General features: G+C 33.7%; 2 protein-coding genes across 7 annotated transcripts; one reads left to right on the forward strand and one right to left on the reverse strand.

Moving 5' to 3' along the window:
- The first annotated feature begins 6,358 nt into the window (after positions 1 to 6,358).
- LOC111372314 (surfeit locus protein 1-like) lies at positions 6,359 to 12,994 on the forward strand. Of its 5 annotated transcripts, none has more exons than XM_022994588.1 (8): positions 6,359 to 6,579; positions 6,816 to 6,893; positions 8,835 to 8,993; positions 9,096 to 9,199; positions 9,376 to 9,614; positions 9,893 to 10,073; positions 10,171 to 10,441; positions 12,613 to 12,994. In XM_022994588.1, exons 3-7 carry the CDS (start codon positions 8,858 to 8,860, stop codon positions 10,405 to 10,407), a joined length of 897 nt encoding a protein of 298 aa, XP_022850356.1. In that variant the 5' UTR covers positions 6,359 to 6,579; positions 6,816 to 6,893; positions 8,835 to 8,857; the 3' UTR covers positions 10,408 to 10,441; positions 12,613 to 12,994. The 5 variants fall into 5 exon arrangements, with proteins under 5 accessions (XP_022850356.1, XP_022850354.1, XP_022850353.1 ...); XM_022994586.1 differs by having other exon boundaries at positions 6,360 to 6,579; positions 6,816 to 6,897; positions 10,158 to 10,441; XM_022994585.1 differs by having other exon boundaries at positions 6,360 to 6,579; positions 10,158 to 10,441.
- A 2,571-nt stretch (positions 12,995 to 15,565) lies between these two features.
- Positions 15,566 to 17,726, reverse strand: LOC111372316. 2 transcript variants are annotated; one of them, XM_022994594.1, is made up of 3 exons: positions 17,536 to 17,726; positions 16,470 to 16,618; positions 15,566 to 16,060 (listed from the first exon to the last, which is right to left on the reverse strand). In XM_022994594.1, the coding sequence occupies exons 1-3, from the start codon at positions 17,660 to 17,662 to the stop codon at positions 15,812 to 15,814; spliced, it is 525 nt and encodes a 174-aa protein (XP_022850362.1). In that variant the 5' UTR covers positions 17,663 to 17,726; the 3' UTR covers positions 15,566 to 15,811. The 2 variants fall into 2 exon arrangements, with proteins under 2 accessions (XP_022850362.1, XP_022850361.1); XM_022994593.1 differs by having other exon boundaries at positions 16,470 to 16,621; positions 17,536 to 17,724.
- Positions 17,727 to 17,754: the final 28 nt, after the last annotated feature.

The raw sequence follows: 17,754 nt of genomic DNA on the forward strand, positions 1-17,754 counted from the left end.
AAGAGAGAAGTAGATACAATACTTTAATAAATTGCAAAGAGTATAACTCAAGTGTTGGTTGAAATCTTTAATTGAGGTAAATGATTTTTGCAAATTTTGATCACTCAAAAAAAAATTTCAAATATTAAATGTTTTGATTTTTTAAAGATTGAAAATTAAGGTAGAAAAGATCAATAAATGCCTCACTTTAATCCTCAAAAATTGTTATTACAAATGAGGTAAAGAAAGGAGTATTTATAGCCATCAAACGGTCAAAAACGTATCAATCCAGACACAGGATCGGACGTCCGATTGGGGTCTGGATGGGTAAAACTAGCCTTTTGAAAAACGGTAAAAAAAAAATTGACCGTTACAAGCCATCCGGACGTTTGCTTGGTGTCCAGACGGGTAAAACTAGCCATTTGAAAAAGGTCAAAAATTGGCCGTTACAAGCCATCCGGACGTCCAGACGGGTCTGGATGGGCAGCAACATGCCTCTCTAGACTTTTTTCTTCGTGATGAAATTTTCATGTAGGTACTTGAAGGATTCTCTCATTTATTTTGTATAGATAAATATTTTCGTAAATATTTAATCTTAAAAATCGAGATACTTATCTTTTGAAAATTATTTTTATGCAAGTATTGTTTGTCGTGAAAGTACTTCGTGCATAAAAATTGTTTGAGCTATAATCGATACGAAATATTAAAATGTTTTACCTTTACATTTGGGTTAAAAAATACATCTATATCCAGTGTCTTCTATCTCTTTCTTCCAATTTGACTTTTAGTGCGAAGGCTCGATTTTCCATCTCCACGGTCATCAATCTCCAATTTGCTTTTATATCGATCGTCAAGCTCCAAAAAGTTCGTCCATATGCGTGGTTCTTGATCTCAATTCTCGTGTCTTCATTATTCGTTATTTTTCACGATAATTACTATCAACACTCAAAATCAATTTGTTAGAATTAAACGTAATTTGTTTGTGATAATCAAAATGAGAAGTCAACCATTAGGTCAACAAACTCTACAACATTTCAGTACAAGATGTCAACCCTTATACATTGGTTGTGAAAAAACTATTTATGATTAAAATATAAGTTGTATCATACTATATTTTTTAACGTAAGCAACCAACTTATATTATCACAAGTGATCGTGGCACTATAATGCGCATGCTCAATAATATTTAAATAAAATAAATAATAAAATCACAATTTATTTATTATAAATTTTTATTTTATCATAAAAATATACTATATGGACACACAATCCAACACTGTGGTGGGTCATTTAGAGATTTGGTATGGGGTGCAATTAACCACGTCTCTTCTTCATATCCAAGTTTGATTTTTATTTGTCATGGTGATTCATTGTTTGTTATATACAGTGGGACAAAGAGAGCATTGTGATTCTTTATTATAGAGAAAGGGAGAATGGAAAGGAGGCAGATAGAAATGATAAGGGCGAAGCGGAGTGGGAGAATGTTGTTTGGTATAGAAGTATCTTAACCACTGGATTAATTTAAATTAATGATTGATAGACGGAATGCTTCCCTTTCCTTTACGTTGTTTTCACATTGGCGCAACTCCATAAAAATCAGAAAATGACTGGTTTTTAAGAGAAAATGTGAAAGAAAAGATTTTAATCGCATCATTTATCAAAAAGTAATGCTATTTAGCCCCATTGAGGATGCAATCTCAGTCTAGGTGGCAATAATGTGGCATTAGTGGATAGACAGAATTAAATAACTCATTTAATTTCATATTTTATTTAACCTATCATTTAATGTCATCTAAATCGGGATTGCAACCCAGTGGAGTTACATATCATTACTCTTTTGCAAAACAATGTCAGGGTTGTGTAAAAACACTTAAGGTCTACTAACTTTTCACAAAATTTTACTCTATTCAACTTTTTTTACAAGCTCATCACTGAAATTTAATTTCAACCTCGTCACCAATAATAATTCCATCAAAAAATCTGATATTATTTACTATATGACTGGAATATTTTCATATGTGACTCTTCTTGACAATAGTTTACCCCATAGATAAATAGAGATCACGAAATTTTCGACAAAATTTCATCTTAGCCGTTCTACTTTTTTTTTTCTTTTTTACCAAAACTCATCGCTCAAGTTTTATTTCAACAACTATAGGTAGTAGTTCTACAATAGAGAAACTCGAACTGATCGGACTATCAGCATTCCTACAAAACTCAAGAAAAGTAGACCAAAAAAAAAAAAAGACCGTTAAAGATCTTAAGCAGACACCGGTGTGGTACCGGTCAAAGACCCTCCAACGGTTAAGTTAGTAAAACTTGTCGAGAATTATATGAGTGCTAGATGGAAAGTAAGAAGATATAGTTCAGACTTCAGAGAAGGGTAATTGAGGATACATGGATGCTTGACTGACCATAAAATTTATAAGAGTGGGGTAATCATCTAGACGGGATTCTCAAGGATTCTTCGAGATTTTGTGAGTGGATGTAGCTAAATTTGAACTAATCATTCAGTTTAGCTTCCATCATTATGTATTGAACAGAGGCAAATGCCTGTGTAACATTCGGACAATAGTATGACATGAATCATAAATGCATAGATGTGATGTATCAAAAAATCCACAGTTCCTAACAGAATAGTTAACAAAGTCACTTTGCCACCTACTGCTACTAAATCACCACCCCCAAGTTAAACTTAATTTGCGTTTGATTCAATCTAATCATAGCATTGTAAATCTTGATTGCTTGATGATAGAATGTCGGAGGTTTCAAATTGACTCATGGGTCTTGGATTGCGACTCGAGTCAATTGGCATTAGCGAGTTGGGCCAAAGGTAGTGTTTATTAAGTGGGCCATTCGTAGGCCTTGTTTCATGACAGAGCCGCTTAGGTTAGTGGAATAATTTTTGGAGAAAAAATCATAAGTCATGTATTAAGTATGGACAATTCAAAAATCAGGTTTTTAAGTTTAAAAAATGAAAAAAATGAAAAAAAGGTAATAACTAATTAATTAAAATACTGATTAATTAAATATAAGAAGGTCACAATTATACAATTAATGGTCACATATACATAGTTATATGTCCCAACTTATTTATTGGGCACATATTATCAAATAAATTGGTCACATTTCGAGGTTATAAATAAAAAAATTTATAGGTCACAGACCAAAAAAATTATAGGTAACAATTTATCAATTGATCACATATTTTCAAATTTGTTGGTCACAAATTATTCACAAATTATCGAATTTTAAGGTCACAGTTTAATAGTTAATCACGAAGAACCAAATCGTTGGTCACATACACCAAACATTCCACCCCAATCCCAATCCACCACCAATATTTGGTCACAAATCAACCAACTATTTGGTCACAATACTATTACACCCCACCCTGCCACAATACCAGCACGACCATTGCTAACAACAACAAAAATGACCACCAAAACACAATCGTCACCTGCACCACGCCACCACACAACCGTTGACCACCATCTCGCCATCGACACTACCACCGCCGCCAGTTCTACTACAAACAAAAACCACCAAAATCCCCAACACAACCAAAACACAACGACCACCACGACTCCAGCAAAAAAAACCACCACTACTCTCAACACCGCACCACCACTAGCATAACCACTATTCCCTACACCGCACCAGCACTACCACTGCTAAAGCCATTCCTATCACATCACGAAAATCAGTCAACTCCACTACACATTGTCAGAGCCACCACTGCACACCACTCACAGTACAACACCACGTATTGTACGTACCCAACCACTGCACCACACACCTCTACCTCCATCGTACCACCACACCATACCACTATCGCACCTACAGCACCATAGTAGCACATCATCGCGCACTGTACACCTGAGACCATCATGGCATCGTATACCTGCACCATCGAGCGGTCGATCACTACACCACTCAAAAATTTTAAAAAAAGAAAGAAGGATGGATCTGCAGACGCACAATATGGGTAAAATAACGCCGCAACTTGCGGTGATTCGTGCTCCTTTTGGCCGACGATTCATGCTCCTTCTAGGATGATATGGATTGAGTATAGGTGATGGGGCTGGACGATGAGGGTGGATGGCAACGACGGGAAGATGAGGAATTCCTGATTGTCAGATTGGTACAGAGAGAGTGGATAGAGCCAATGAGCTCACAAACGAGAGAGAGAGAGAGAGAGAGAGAGAGAGAGAGAGAGAGGTAATTATGGAAATGAATTAGGATTTTGATAGAAGGGAACTTGATTTGTGAATAAAGAAACTTCAATGTAATTTTGAATTGTTATCTTTAAACACCTAGAATTATATAATTTCTACTAATTTTTACCACTATAGTAACTAGTAACATTTCTACCACAAAATTCAACACTTTATTATTATTATTATTTTTTGTGGTCTCCTTTTAACTTTAATTAAGTTTATTACATTAAGAGAAAATAATATAGATGTGTAATTTTTTACACGACATCTATTAATGTCCTATTATGCATTTTAGAAAATGTCTCAATAAGTGAGAGTTAATATATTAGCCTCTATTTAGGAAGAATTTATATATAGTCTAATTTATAAATAAATAAAAATGAGTAGTGGATAAATAAATTGTACTTGTGAATTCATTGAAGCATACTTGTGAATTCATTGAAGCACGTTCTTGAAAATTAAGTTTGATCATTTAAATATGGTCTATAAATTTTATCCAATAGAGGCTAAAATTTTTTCTTCTGAATAATCGATATACTTTCAATGTTGTTTTCCACCCAATCCTAAACTTTCTTGTTCATTAAAATATAGCAATATATGGTATCATAAAAAAAGATCGTACTCATGAGCATTGCAAGATTCAGATTAATACTAACTGAATACAAGTTTCATGAGATTGGTGATTACAAATTAACTACAAATAAATTGTACTTGTGAATTCATTGAAACATGTTCTTGAAAATTGAAAATTAAGTTTGATCATTTAAATATGGTCTATAAATTTTGTCCAATAGAGGCTAAATTTTTTTCTTCTGAATAATCGATATACTTTCAATGATGTTTTCCAACCAATCCTAAACTTTCTTGTTTATTAAAATATAGCAAGTATATGGTATCAAGACATGTCATAAAGGATGAACCAAAGATAGTACTCATGAGCATTGCAAGATTCAGATTAATACTAACTTTAATCAAAATACAAGTTTCTTGAGATTGGTGATTACAAATTAGATTCTATAACTTAAATAATTATAAAACTTATAAACTAAACTATAAGACGTATATGAAAACTCAATTTATTAAAATCACTATGATCTTGAATCTCCATTTATTCTTCCATTTTAGTAAAATCTCTCTAGTTATTTTATAATTATCCTCATATATGTATATGAAAACTCAATTTATTAAAATCACTATGATCTTGAATCTCCATTTATTCTTCCATTTTAGTAAAATCTCTCTAGTTATTTTATAATTATCCTCATATATGACCCTACTATATATTTATGAATGATGTGAACAAAAGAAAATAAATTAAATCTGAAAAAATTCAAAATAAGATAATACAAAGTATAACGGTATATCTCCATCAATTATCGGACTTTATAATGATTATTACTAGGTACTACAATTCTTATTCATTCTCTCGAACAAAATAGAAATCAGAAATATATTCAATCACAATTCAAATAATTGAAAGTATTAATAAGATAAACCTTTCAAGCTAATAAAAGTAATTACCATCAAAATCTTGAAATTAACATTAAAACAACAAAATATAGGGTTCAATATCATTATCATAGTATTTATACAGTTGTGAGCTTCATAAAATTATACAAACACGATTGGAAATAATAATACATCGAAAAATAACTCTTGAATCTCATGAATCTCTTCAACAATTCTTGAACGATCGGATTCCTAATTTTCTTTCAAAATTCAAGTGTAGGTGTTGAATTTGTGTATGATTATGTGCTTATGAATCTAAAGCTTCATCTCCCTTCTTGAATGTTAGAAAATTCACTTTGGTAGTTTTAAAATTTGGGCAAAACTCTTGTCACATTCTCCTTCCATGTAGAAGTCTAATTTAACTAGGAAAGAAAAATCTTATATGTCTCACCCAATGAAGCAATCACATGATTCAATGGGCTGATATAGCATGATCAGAACCCATAGGCCCGATCTTGAGGCGAGGCCAATGAGGTCTGCGTCTTAGGCCCAAGCCTAATTTTGGCCTAGAATCTTTTTTTTTTTTCCATTTTATTTTTCAAAACAAGGCCGCCAAACCCGATTATCCAACAGCAGCCCACAACTCACAAGCCCAAATCCTATCCCCCAATCTATTTACCCAACCCAACTTATATATCCACAGTCCATATACCCAAAATTCCCCAAATCTGAAATTCCCAATTCCGTAATCCCAGGGCCTGCTTGTTGGTCTCTGTCTCGTCTCCGCGACTGCGGTCACTCCGCCAGTCAGCCGCCGGTCGCTCCATACGCCGGTTCGTCACTGTTGTTAGGATTGGACAAACGAGGAAACTTCAATCATTGAGGAAGAACACACCATCATTTACATGAAGAATTAGGAATCTGGAAACAGGTTTGTTGTTGTTAATTATGTTTTTCCAAATGGGTTTTCATTGTATTAAGCAGTAAGTAAAGCACTCGTCTTTATCATGTTTTTCCAAATGGGATTGTCCCATTTTCGTTTCGGCGCCTCATGTCTGCCTAGTGCCTACAGATTTGTTGACATGGTCACTGGTCAGTTGGTCACATGAAATGAAAAATCTTGAATCTCACAATATTTTTTTTTAACGTTATCTTTGCACTTTGCAGATGGTCTGTACTCTACTACTCTGTAATTGCAGCAAGATTCCCAGGATGAAGACAAAGAAAACAGGAAGCTTGTGAATTGTGAGTGAGTATACTCTTAAATGCTTTGGATTTGAATTGCTTGAGTGAGAGTAATTTCTTGGGTATACAAAGCGTTGGAATTTTAACAAAAGTGTCCGTTAGTGCCTCGACTATACGTTACAGAACAGTGACGTGGTCGAGGCCTTGATTTGCAATTAACTGTTGCTTTACTTGTATGGTTAACATGTCCTAAGGAAAGGAAGGAGTGGGTAGTGGACTAGACGTGGCTATGTGAAATCGAAGAAGTATATAAGAAAGACTAGAAAAATGTTGGACAATTACTCGTTTCATGAAAAAATAGGAAGTAAATAAGTGGTTTCTTTTGAGTTGTTTGCCTTGCTAATTCACTCAAGGCATTTCAAGATAAAAATGTTAGAAGGTATAAATTTATGTAAATAGGTAAATTGCTTCCGTGTGTTTGTCCCATAACATAAAAGATAAATTTGAAGTAATGTATTTGGTCGACGACACTGTTTTAATGGTGATTAGTTCTTATTAAATGTAATATTTCCCTAAGTTTGATTAAATGTGCCTTTGCAATTGTTATTTCCCTAAGTTTGATGATCATATTCATATTCGTATTGGGGTGTATTTCCACAATTTTCATCGAAATTCTACTTTTTAGGTAAGCAATGGCTTGTCCTAACTTATTATTGAAGAGATTGGAAATGTATGAAGCCTTGTCGGCTTATATAATTGCGGCCTGGTTGGCTTATATGACTGTTTATTGTAGGATGAACAATTCTAGAGGCGCACATAGTAACTGTACTGAAAACTATAATTGTGAAATGAATGAGATGTTTTGTAATCGTTTTTTAGGTTAATCATTGGGCATTACATATAGTGATATAGACTTATACACTATACCACCTAGATTTGAGTCTGGTGCTCAAAAGAGAAAAATGAAACAAAATGAAATTGCATTAATTCAAAGAATAGTATTTAACGAATCGTTGGTTTTGTTATTTTGTAATATATATCTTTTCTAAAATATATTTGGTTATTTTAATGTTAGTTTTAAGTTAGCAATAGATCGCATAATACATCGTTGAATTTTGCATTTACGTTGATTTCGTTGGGGGGAGCCTAATTTATGGACTTCGTCTCGAGCCCCGACAATTATAGGACCAGCCCACCCACCCATAACATGTTGACTCTAAATTTTACCTTCTCGTGATCGCATGGTTCAAATCTTGCGAAAGGTTAGAACTTTGCTTCTCAGTTAACTTTAGTTCATGAATGTTCTCTTTGGTTCAGCTCAAGTCCCTTCTTATTTGTTTATTGGTTTCTTCATCTTTCAATTCTTTACACATTGAGTTCTTCTAAAATAATCAATATTTGACTAAAATTAAATAGGAGAACGATAAAATTAACTATCAAACATCCATTTTTGATAGTCAGATAAGTGGAAAATTAAAATTATCAGTTGTCTTCCATTATTTACTCTAATCCGTTACAATTATCAGATAAATGGAATGACATGTTACTAAAAACGTCAAAAGTATATTGATTAGTCGACAAAAAAACTTAAGAGGCTTGCTATGTGTACAGAAAATCCATACATGCACTTTGACACAATATTACATGGCATTTTGCCATTGGTTTCTGTCCCAACAAAACAGTTTTGGCTGCTAATCACAGTCTGCCAACGTTGCTTCTGTCAACTAAATGGGCAAAAAATTCTGTACAAATAGATAATTCCAAGATGAATGATAACCGTTTAGGACAATGTTGAAAGGGTTTTTCTATTTGTACACCGGAGTGTAGTGTACAAGTAGCAAGGCTCATGTTGAAAATATGGTGTCTAATGACTTTTTTAATCCTCAATAGCACCTTTGCAACTGATCACAGGCCAAACTTCCTCACCCCCAAAACCCTGAGAGATTTTTGCATTAAACCCCTTTGATTTTGCATTCAATGAGTGACAAATTGCCGTTGCAGATGTCAGATTTATCATCTTCAACATGGCAGCCGCTTCAATCTCCAGAACAATAGAAAGAAATCTCCGACCCATCAATTTATCCAAGTCGGTTCCTCCTCCTTCCTCTCTATTTTCTACTACAGCCCCCGGTATCTCCACTGACCCTCAACAACCTCAAGGTATATATACTTTTTCATTTTTCTACTTTTAGATTTTAATTTGAGAATATTTTCTTTAAAATGATCTGGCCTTTTTGCATTTTGTGTCATTATTTCAATTAGGTTCAAACAAAGAAAGATCAACATGGTCAAAGGTGTTGCTTTTTGTACCAGGAGCCATCACTTTTGGGCTTGGCACTTGGCAAATATTCAGAAGACAAGACAAGGTTATAGTTTTACTCTATTATTATTATTATTATTATTAGGATTATTATTAGTGTGATATGTTTGTTTTTACATTTTTTTTAGATTCAAAATCAATAAAGTTAATGACCTGATACGGGTCCTGCATTTAGTTAATTGCCAAGATTTATAACATAGATTTATTTATTTGTTTCTGCAGATAAAAATGCTGGAGTATAGGCAGAATAGACTAGGACTTGAACCACTCAAGAGTAATAAGATTGCAACTTCTAGTGAAAACTTTGACTCTCTGGAGTTCAGGAGAGTACAATGTAGAGGATTTTTTGATGAGAAGAAATCGATTTATGTTGGCCCGCGTTCAAGAAGTATCTCTGGAGTGACTGAAAATGGATACTACCTTATTACTCCCCTTCTGCCCAGCCCTGATGATCCTAACAGGTGATATTTTGGAAAGTGATTCTAAGGTCAGCTTATGGAAATTTATAACTCAGATAGAAATCCTTCTAAGTCTAATATCACTTAACAATAAGTGTATATTCGTAGTAAGAGATAAAGAAAAAGAAACATATTTTAGGTAGTTAGATTCGAATGAACAAGGAGTATTTCAAAAGATCCTCATGTGATTTATGTTTCCATGAAGGATGTTGATCGATCATGTTCTCTTCATGTCATTTTCTTTTATGGTGCTCACTGTTTTCTCATTGTGCGGTTAAAAGTTCTTTCAGTTTGCAGACACCAATATTGGTAAATAGAGGATGGGTCCCACGGAGTTGGAGAGACAAGGCATTAAAAGTTTCAAAAGATGATGAACTGTCAAGTGTAGCATCCACCCCTGCTCAAGAGAGTGCAAAAAGCTCTTGGTGGCGCTTTTGGTCCAAGAAACCGATCATTGTTGAGGTTGTGACAACGTTTATGATGTTTTTATTGATGCTTAATCGTGAATTTTGTTTGGAATTAGTTACATTATATTGAATATTTCAGGAGCACTCTCCAGCTATTAACTCTGTGGAAGTTCTTGGAGTTGTACGTGGCAGTGAGAAGCCAAGCATATTTGTTCCAGCAAATGATCCCGGTACCTCTCAGTGGTTTTACATTGACGTGCCTGCTATTGCTCGTACTTGTGGACTTCCGGAGAACACACTCTACATTGAAGATATCAATGATAATGTCAACCTCAGCAATCCTTACCCTGTTCCAAAGGATGCTAATACACTTATTCGTAGTTCAGTAATGCCACAGGACCATCTAAATTATACATTGACATGGTACTCTCATTTTCTAACTTTTATAAATCTGTGGTTATAAAAGCATGTGCATTTTTTACTGTTTTGACACATTCTTGCTTGATATGGATATGATATTTATGTAATATTTTCCATCTGGTTTTGACATGGGGATGAGTGAAGATAAGTCTTCCATATTATGAGGAGTAAAATTTTCAGCAAGTCAGTCAATTTATTCTGTCAGTGCGTTCTACTAGTGATATCTGCTTGACCAATTTATTTTTAATTTTATTACACCATTGGCTAATAAATTAAGATTATTTGTTCTCAAGGTGCCCCACGGTTCTAAATATTAGGGAACAAGAAAGCTAAAACCTAACTTTATGTCAACTAGTGTTTGTCAAGCTGGTGTACTTTGTGGTTTTTTAGAAAGTTTTGATGAAAAGAATGGTTAATCTTGAAAAATTATGAAAAAATGTAATAATCCAAGCCATCTTAATTTTTTCAATGTCAAGGGCATTTTAGTCTAACAAATTTCTTATTGCCTCCATGAAGGTGGGTAATTTTTCCCCATTTAAAAAATGTTGGTTTTTGTTCAGCTCGTGTAATAGTCATTTTCAAGCCTAGTTTGGCTCGGGACCAAGCAAGTCAAGCCTGAATGAGAAAAAAAATGTACAGTGACTTTAGCTTGTTAATAAATAGCAGATACTGGTGTAAATTAATTAAGTTGCTGAGGTATGACCTGAGTTCAGCTTATCACTACCTCATTCTAGCTAAGTTTGAACAACAAATGAACCAAGTTTGAACATTTCTTAGGACTATTCTAGACATCAATCCGAGTTTGAGCTTCTGAAAAATAGTTGAGCTGGTTCATTTGCGCCTTTATCTGGGATTCTAGATTTCACATGTAGCGAGATGATTAACAAGAAAAAATAATGATTTCTGATAAAAAAAAAAAAGACTTTGCATTGCTAAAAACTAAATGTTAGGACATGAAGTGAATAAAATCCAGGTGAATCAAATAAGGCCGCACTGAAGTTCTACTTTTAGCACTTTTAACATGGATGGTTTGTTTCATTGCATGTGAAAAATGGTTGAAATTCTGAGACATAATTCTCTGCACGTAATTGATAGTAGTTCTTGTATAAGTTATAACAATTCACTTCAATCTGTTGTTCTTTATGGAGGATTTTAATGATGATGGTTGTGGATATGCTTCCAATGCCTAAATGTTATTTCCAGCTCAATATGCACTTGAAACAAATTGGATTAAGATTTCACTCTATGGCACATAGTAAAGATGTCCATCTATAAACAGTTTCCACTTGTCAGAAGTACCTTTCCTGATGTCATATCAAAGAAAAACTGTTCCTGTTTCATCTTCATGCCTGTTGGCACGTGGTGATGCTTGAGCTTTTTTGGGGACTCATAGGATCTTCTGTGCAAAATTCACATCTTGTCATTCATCAGTCAACTGGATAGTTACTTTTACATAGTTTTTGGGCATTACCACATTACTCCTGAGACTTCTGTTCATTAAGTTGCGACGAGGATGAGGTTAGAGTCAGAGACTAGATGCATTGAATAAGAATTATGATAAAGGAAAGAGGTGGTTCTGGATAGTTTTGTTTGCCTTGTGTTTGTTGCTGCTATGCATTCTCTTGCACTTACATTCCTGCTTTCATTTCCAATATTTTTTATCATCTTATGCACACATGCTTTCACTATTTATATCTGGTTTCATCATATTTCTCAGCTAGGAAAATTAAGGGAAATGGTATGAAGAATCTGTCGTTATTCCAGAGGAAACAAGAAGGAAATTAGTTCCAAACACAATTAGAAAATGAAACTTCAAGGTTTTACTAATGTGGTTCTTTATTATATTTGAAAGTCTATAATACTTGGATTTGGATTTAAATTTTGGTTTGGCGAGCGAAACTAATTTCCTTACCTCTTAATCCCTACTCTCTTTCCACGATGAAACCTGACATCCACGCTGAGATTTAGGGTCTAACTAGAATCAGAAAATGGTTACATCTGGAATATTTGAGTTGAAAAGATTATCATTTGAATGAAGATTTTCTCATTGTCCTCTAGTCGGCAACTGTACTTACATTATCTTTTCATTATTGACCTATACAATAAACCTATCTATGATCTTCTGCAGCACAAGTAATACACTGTTATCTGATACCCATTTTTGTCTTGTGAAGGTATTCTCTGTCAGCTGCAGTGACATTTATGGCTATCAAGAGACTAAAACCAAAAAAGAGTTGGAGATAGAATGACTTTCCCATAGTGCAATACTTTCTCTGCACCGTCTGGATTACAGCAAGAAGTAGATTTATGAGCTGAGGATCGATAGATTTTACATTTTAATCTGTGCCTTTAGCATTGGCCCTGTTTTGACACTTATTGTTTCGTCCGATCAGCCGAGTTTGGTGACAAGGACAGGTAGGTAGTATGATAAAGCCTAGAGTTTCTACGGGATAATCTAGTGCAATATTTGTTCCATTTTCAAGTGAAGCATAAAATATTTCATCAATTGTAAACATTGTTTTGGAGTTATAATTTACATTTCAACATTTTTCAGTCTGATAGTTATTTTAATTTCAGTAGATATCATCAATTTATCTCTCCTGTTCTTGAAGAAGCCAATATGCTGATGTCAACAGCTATTTCTCATGAATTATCAATTTTATTTACTGACATATTACAAATGTTTGTATTTATATAATTAGAATATTCATTTGAGATCTTACAGAAATTTGCAAATATTAGGGGCGTTCGGTTTAATATTTTCAAGCTATTTTCAGTTTTGTAAAATACTAAAAACGTGTTTAGTTTGGTATTTTTATAAATGCATTTTTGTTTGAGCCCTGTTTTTATTGAGAATGGATTTTGTAATGGTGATTTTTTTGGAGGATATGTGGTTAGAAAGTCTAAAAATTTTGAATTTACATGTAAAATTATTTTATTGAAAGAATATGAAATTGAAAATGAGTTTATAAAGAATGAAGATCAAGCGTGTGCTGAATTTTATAATATAAAGCTCTTATTTTATTTATTATTATTTTTTATATATATTTTTTGAGTGTTTAAAGTGAAAAATATTAAAAACAATCAAAGCATGGGAAATGAAAGTAATCAATTCTTCCTTCCAATGGTAAATCAAACTCGCCCAAAGGGCAATTGGCGCAAGACGTTTATATTGTGTTGTTCTCAAGGCTCAAATCGTCCATATCTTTTCACTTCTATTATTTGGCCCCTCAAATCAACCACTCTTTGTGCAAATGATCATTTTTGGTTTGATCCATTCTTTTATTTTGTTAAAATATCTCATGCTTTGAACTCATCAATAAAGAGACAATCTTGCCCTTAAATTTTAAATAATCGAAAGAAATGAATAAATTAAAAAGCCAAAGAAAAAGAGAAGTTAAGATAAAATATAAAAAATGTCACGTTCTTTTCCAAACCTTGGCCAACCTCCTTTCACCACCCACAACCACCCCCACCACTTCTATTATTTGGCCCCTCAAATCAACCACTCTTTGTGCAAATGATCATTTTTGGTTTGATCCATTCTTTTATTTTGTTAAAATATCTCATGCTTTGAACTCATCAATAAAGAGACAATCTTGCCCTTAAATTTTAAATAATCGAAAGAAATGAATAAATTAAAAAGCCAAAGAAAAAGAGAAGTTAAGATAAAATATAAAAAATGTCACGTTCTTTTCCAAACCTTGGCCAACCTCCTTTCACCACCCACAACCACCCCCACCCACCCCCTTCTTCCTTCCACGTCACCACCACCACCTTCAGCCAATTGGCCACCACGGCCAATGTGAAGCCCCAAAATCTCAATTCCAATCTAATACAAAGTTTCAGATCCCAAGTATGAGCCACTTAACCAATAATACTCATTAAAACATAAAAAATATCCAGACCAATATGGGAAAATTCTATTGCTTTGAAAGCAATAATTTTTATTCATTATCCATAGTTTTATCATATAATGTGCAGTAACAACTATGTTACCTCTATGGTTATTACAAGACCATATAATATGTCGGATGTAAATAATAAAACTTCAGTATGTTAACTTGCATCAATTATTATCCAAGCTTTTTATTGCACAAATTAATAGAATTTTAACGAAGTGTTTTTAAATAGAATTTATATCTGGGTTGAAGATATTTTTTATGAGTGTTGTTAAGCGTTTACTTTCCACTGTTCTAAGCAAAAATTCACTCCCGACTATGAACATCGTCATGCCTCAGTGCATTGCCACTAGAGAATAGACTCAATTGTTAAGACTAGAACCAGAACTTTCACTACCAGGATGATCAAATTAGAGTTGATAATATAGTTTTCGGAGATCCGAGTTTGACTATAATTCTTTGTAGTGCCTGGTTGATATCCTTTAGCCAATCACTTCTCTTTGCAGTATTTACATTGAGTTTTCTGACTGTCCATCTACTATTGTACTCGTGACCATCAGTTTGAAATATTCCCAACACTTAGTATCTTCAATTTTGTTTACTGCTTGAAACTATTGCCAATGTTTCGTTTTTAATATCATCCAAATCAATTGAATTCGTGCTCCCATAGTCATCTCACATATCATCAAGAATTGGGACATCATTGACCTAATGACGGAGCTGGAGTACTTTTTTGGGCAAGCGCTAACCATTTCGTTGAAGTCAACTAATGTTCAACAATCTGCTATAATCTATTTAATATTGGAATAACATATCTAAGAAAAGGGTCAAATAGAATTAATATAATTATATTAGGCCCTTTGTTTGAGGGTCATTTTTCAACCAAAATACATTCTTCAACAATGATTTGACATCATTTCAACCATTCATTCTTCAACGCAAATCAAAAATTTTTCCTTATTTTTTAACCACACATTTCCCATCAATACACTATTCAAAAATTCATATGATGAACAGAAAAAAAAAAACAAATAAGAAAATAGAGAAAATAAAACCCAAAATTACACAATAAATGAGCTAATATAAAAATTGTAAGAACTATATTGTATAATGTAGAATATAGATTTAAAATGAATAATACTATTTGCAGGCACTTACTAGCGTAGTCGTCCTACATGGCACACTCAAACATTTTGTAACCAAGGATCCAATGCTCTTTACCAGCTATATACCAAGTATTGTTCCATTCACTAAACTAAAGCCATGCAAGGAAAAATACTAAAATCTCTCCTGTGTTTACACTTCAATATAACTGAAAACTATCCACATTTCATTTGACAACTACACTGTACACCATACATTTTCTACAACAAATCAGATAATATAAACTGTGAAACTGGAAATGGAGACACCCCACACCAAAAGAATCAAAGAAATTTAATTTTCAAATATACGATAATCCCATTTTCAATCACGAGATATATTTTACTAATAGTGAAGAAGAAGAAGTTGCCTGAGCATGGATTGCCTTCAGTAATGCCACAAACTTGAAAAGACTCCCTTCCGAGAACCACTTCAGTTTCCACATTACGGGACCTGAAACCGGCCCTTTCTTGATAACTGCAGCATCCTTTACAGTGCATTCTTTCTGTACAGGACGTAACTCTGATGTACAATTGAGAGCCAGGGTCACGCAGAGGCCATCCAGAGTATCAATGACCTGGAAAAGTAAAAACAGTTTTCTTCGGTGAGTTTCACTCGAACATAATCTATGGATAAAATATCGAATGAATCAAAATTACATGATATTCAAGCTGCAAGAGCTCTACTTGAAGGTCACAACCAAAATAACACAATTGAGATATCAGCTAAGCAAACTCAAATTTGCAGTAGCTCGAAAAACCGGAAGAAAAATGCCAAGTAACTTGGGATCTACATAAGCCCAGTTGAATTGCCTAAAACTTATTTTTTTCCATGTAAATTCCATGCTTGCAATCAAACACATCCTAAAATATCATAAGAATAACAACTTCAAATAAGCTATAATAGCTTATTGACATTAAAACCTACAAAATATACGATAAAACTTGAATAAATGCTATAGTGGTAGGAGCATTTATAAAAATTACCATCTCTGAGATATTAACAATGGCACAACTTGAATCCAGCGAAAAATAATTAGAAGATGCAAGCTCAGTGGGGCCAAACTGCTCAAGGTCCTCAATGCAGACAAGCAACTGTCCTCCAACAATGAACAGCGACCTTGAAAGCCACAAATCTTCTGGCCAATTGTGAACGAAAATAAAGAAAACAGGACATCAGAAAGGGTTAAACTGCTCGTCCTCCCATCCTCATCCAATAACGAGAGAAATGATGAGAACAAGAATGTATATATCCCATCAAAATAAGGAAACATCAAATTAGAAAATACTCTAATCTGCAAAGCAGTTAACCGGTTCATCCTTCAGCAGGGAAGGTGAATAAATTATGCAGAAACAGCCATGATAACAATATAATACACTATGAAGTATCATTCACATTGTCCTATAAAAAGGGAGGGAAAAAAGGCAATCCTGTACTTTGTGCACCATGCCTAACGCAGGATGATCAATTGACAAGACTACTCTAGACACAATTCCATGGAAATAAATTTTGTCCAGAAAGCAGTTCTTTCAAAAAAAAATTACTGACATCACACCTAACTTTCAATAATGATCTCAATTTATAGCATATACATAAATGTGTGTATTTTTTAACATTTAAAACCACACACCCACCCCTGGCAAACATCTAGGCCAAATAGAGCATCCAGCAAATCCAGGACACAGGGATACTACAAGTGCCCCCACATCCCTGGCAAGCCCACAGATAAAGCCTGTGTTTATCATCCCACAAGGGAAACAATTAGCCATCAAGACTTATGCACCTAGCACCCTGACAATTTCATCTTCTAAAACAGTTGGCTGATCATTCTGAAGAGAGTGAATTTGATCAAAAATGAAAAATATTTATTAAAACTATCAATTAAATAAAAATTATGTCAAACTAATTTCATTTATTTTTTTATTCAACTAATTTCATTTCCTTTGTTTAACTAATTTCTCAAACTCTCATATTTGATTAAAATAGTATTTTACCCTAGCACTTTTATCATGAAGATCAAGGCAAATCACATAGAACATTCACATCTTGTACCTTTCAAGTTGTTCTGCCAAAAGAGAACCATTGAGTACTGAAAAATGTTTATATTTGAACATCCACAAACATGCTGCTCTAAAAGATGAACCTGGATCTGCTCCAAGCTGCCATTCAAAATTTCCATAACCCATCCAATAATAAGAAGAAATCATACAACCCGTCAGAACATCAACACAAGCACCTTCTTCTTTTTTTCTTTTTTCTTTTTTTTTTTGA

This window comes from Olea europaea, chromosome 23, assembly GCF_002742605.1.
Source record: "Olea europaea var. sylvestris chromosome 23, O_europaea_v1, whole genome shotgun sequence".
Lineage (NCBI taxonomy): Eukaryota > Viridiplantae > Streptophyta > Magnoliopsida > Lamiales > Oleaceae > Olea > Olea europaea.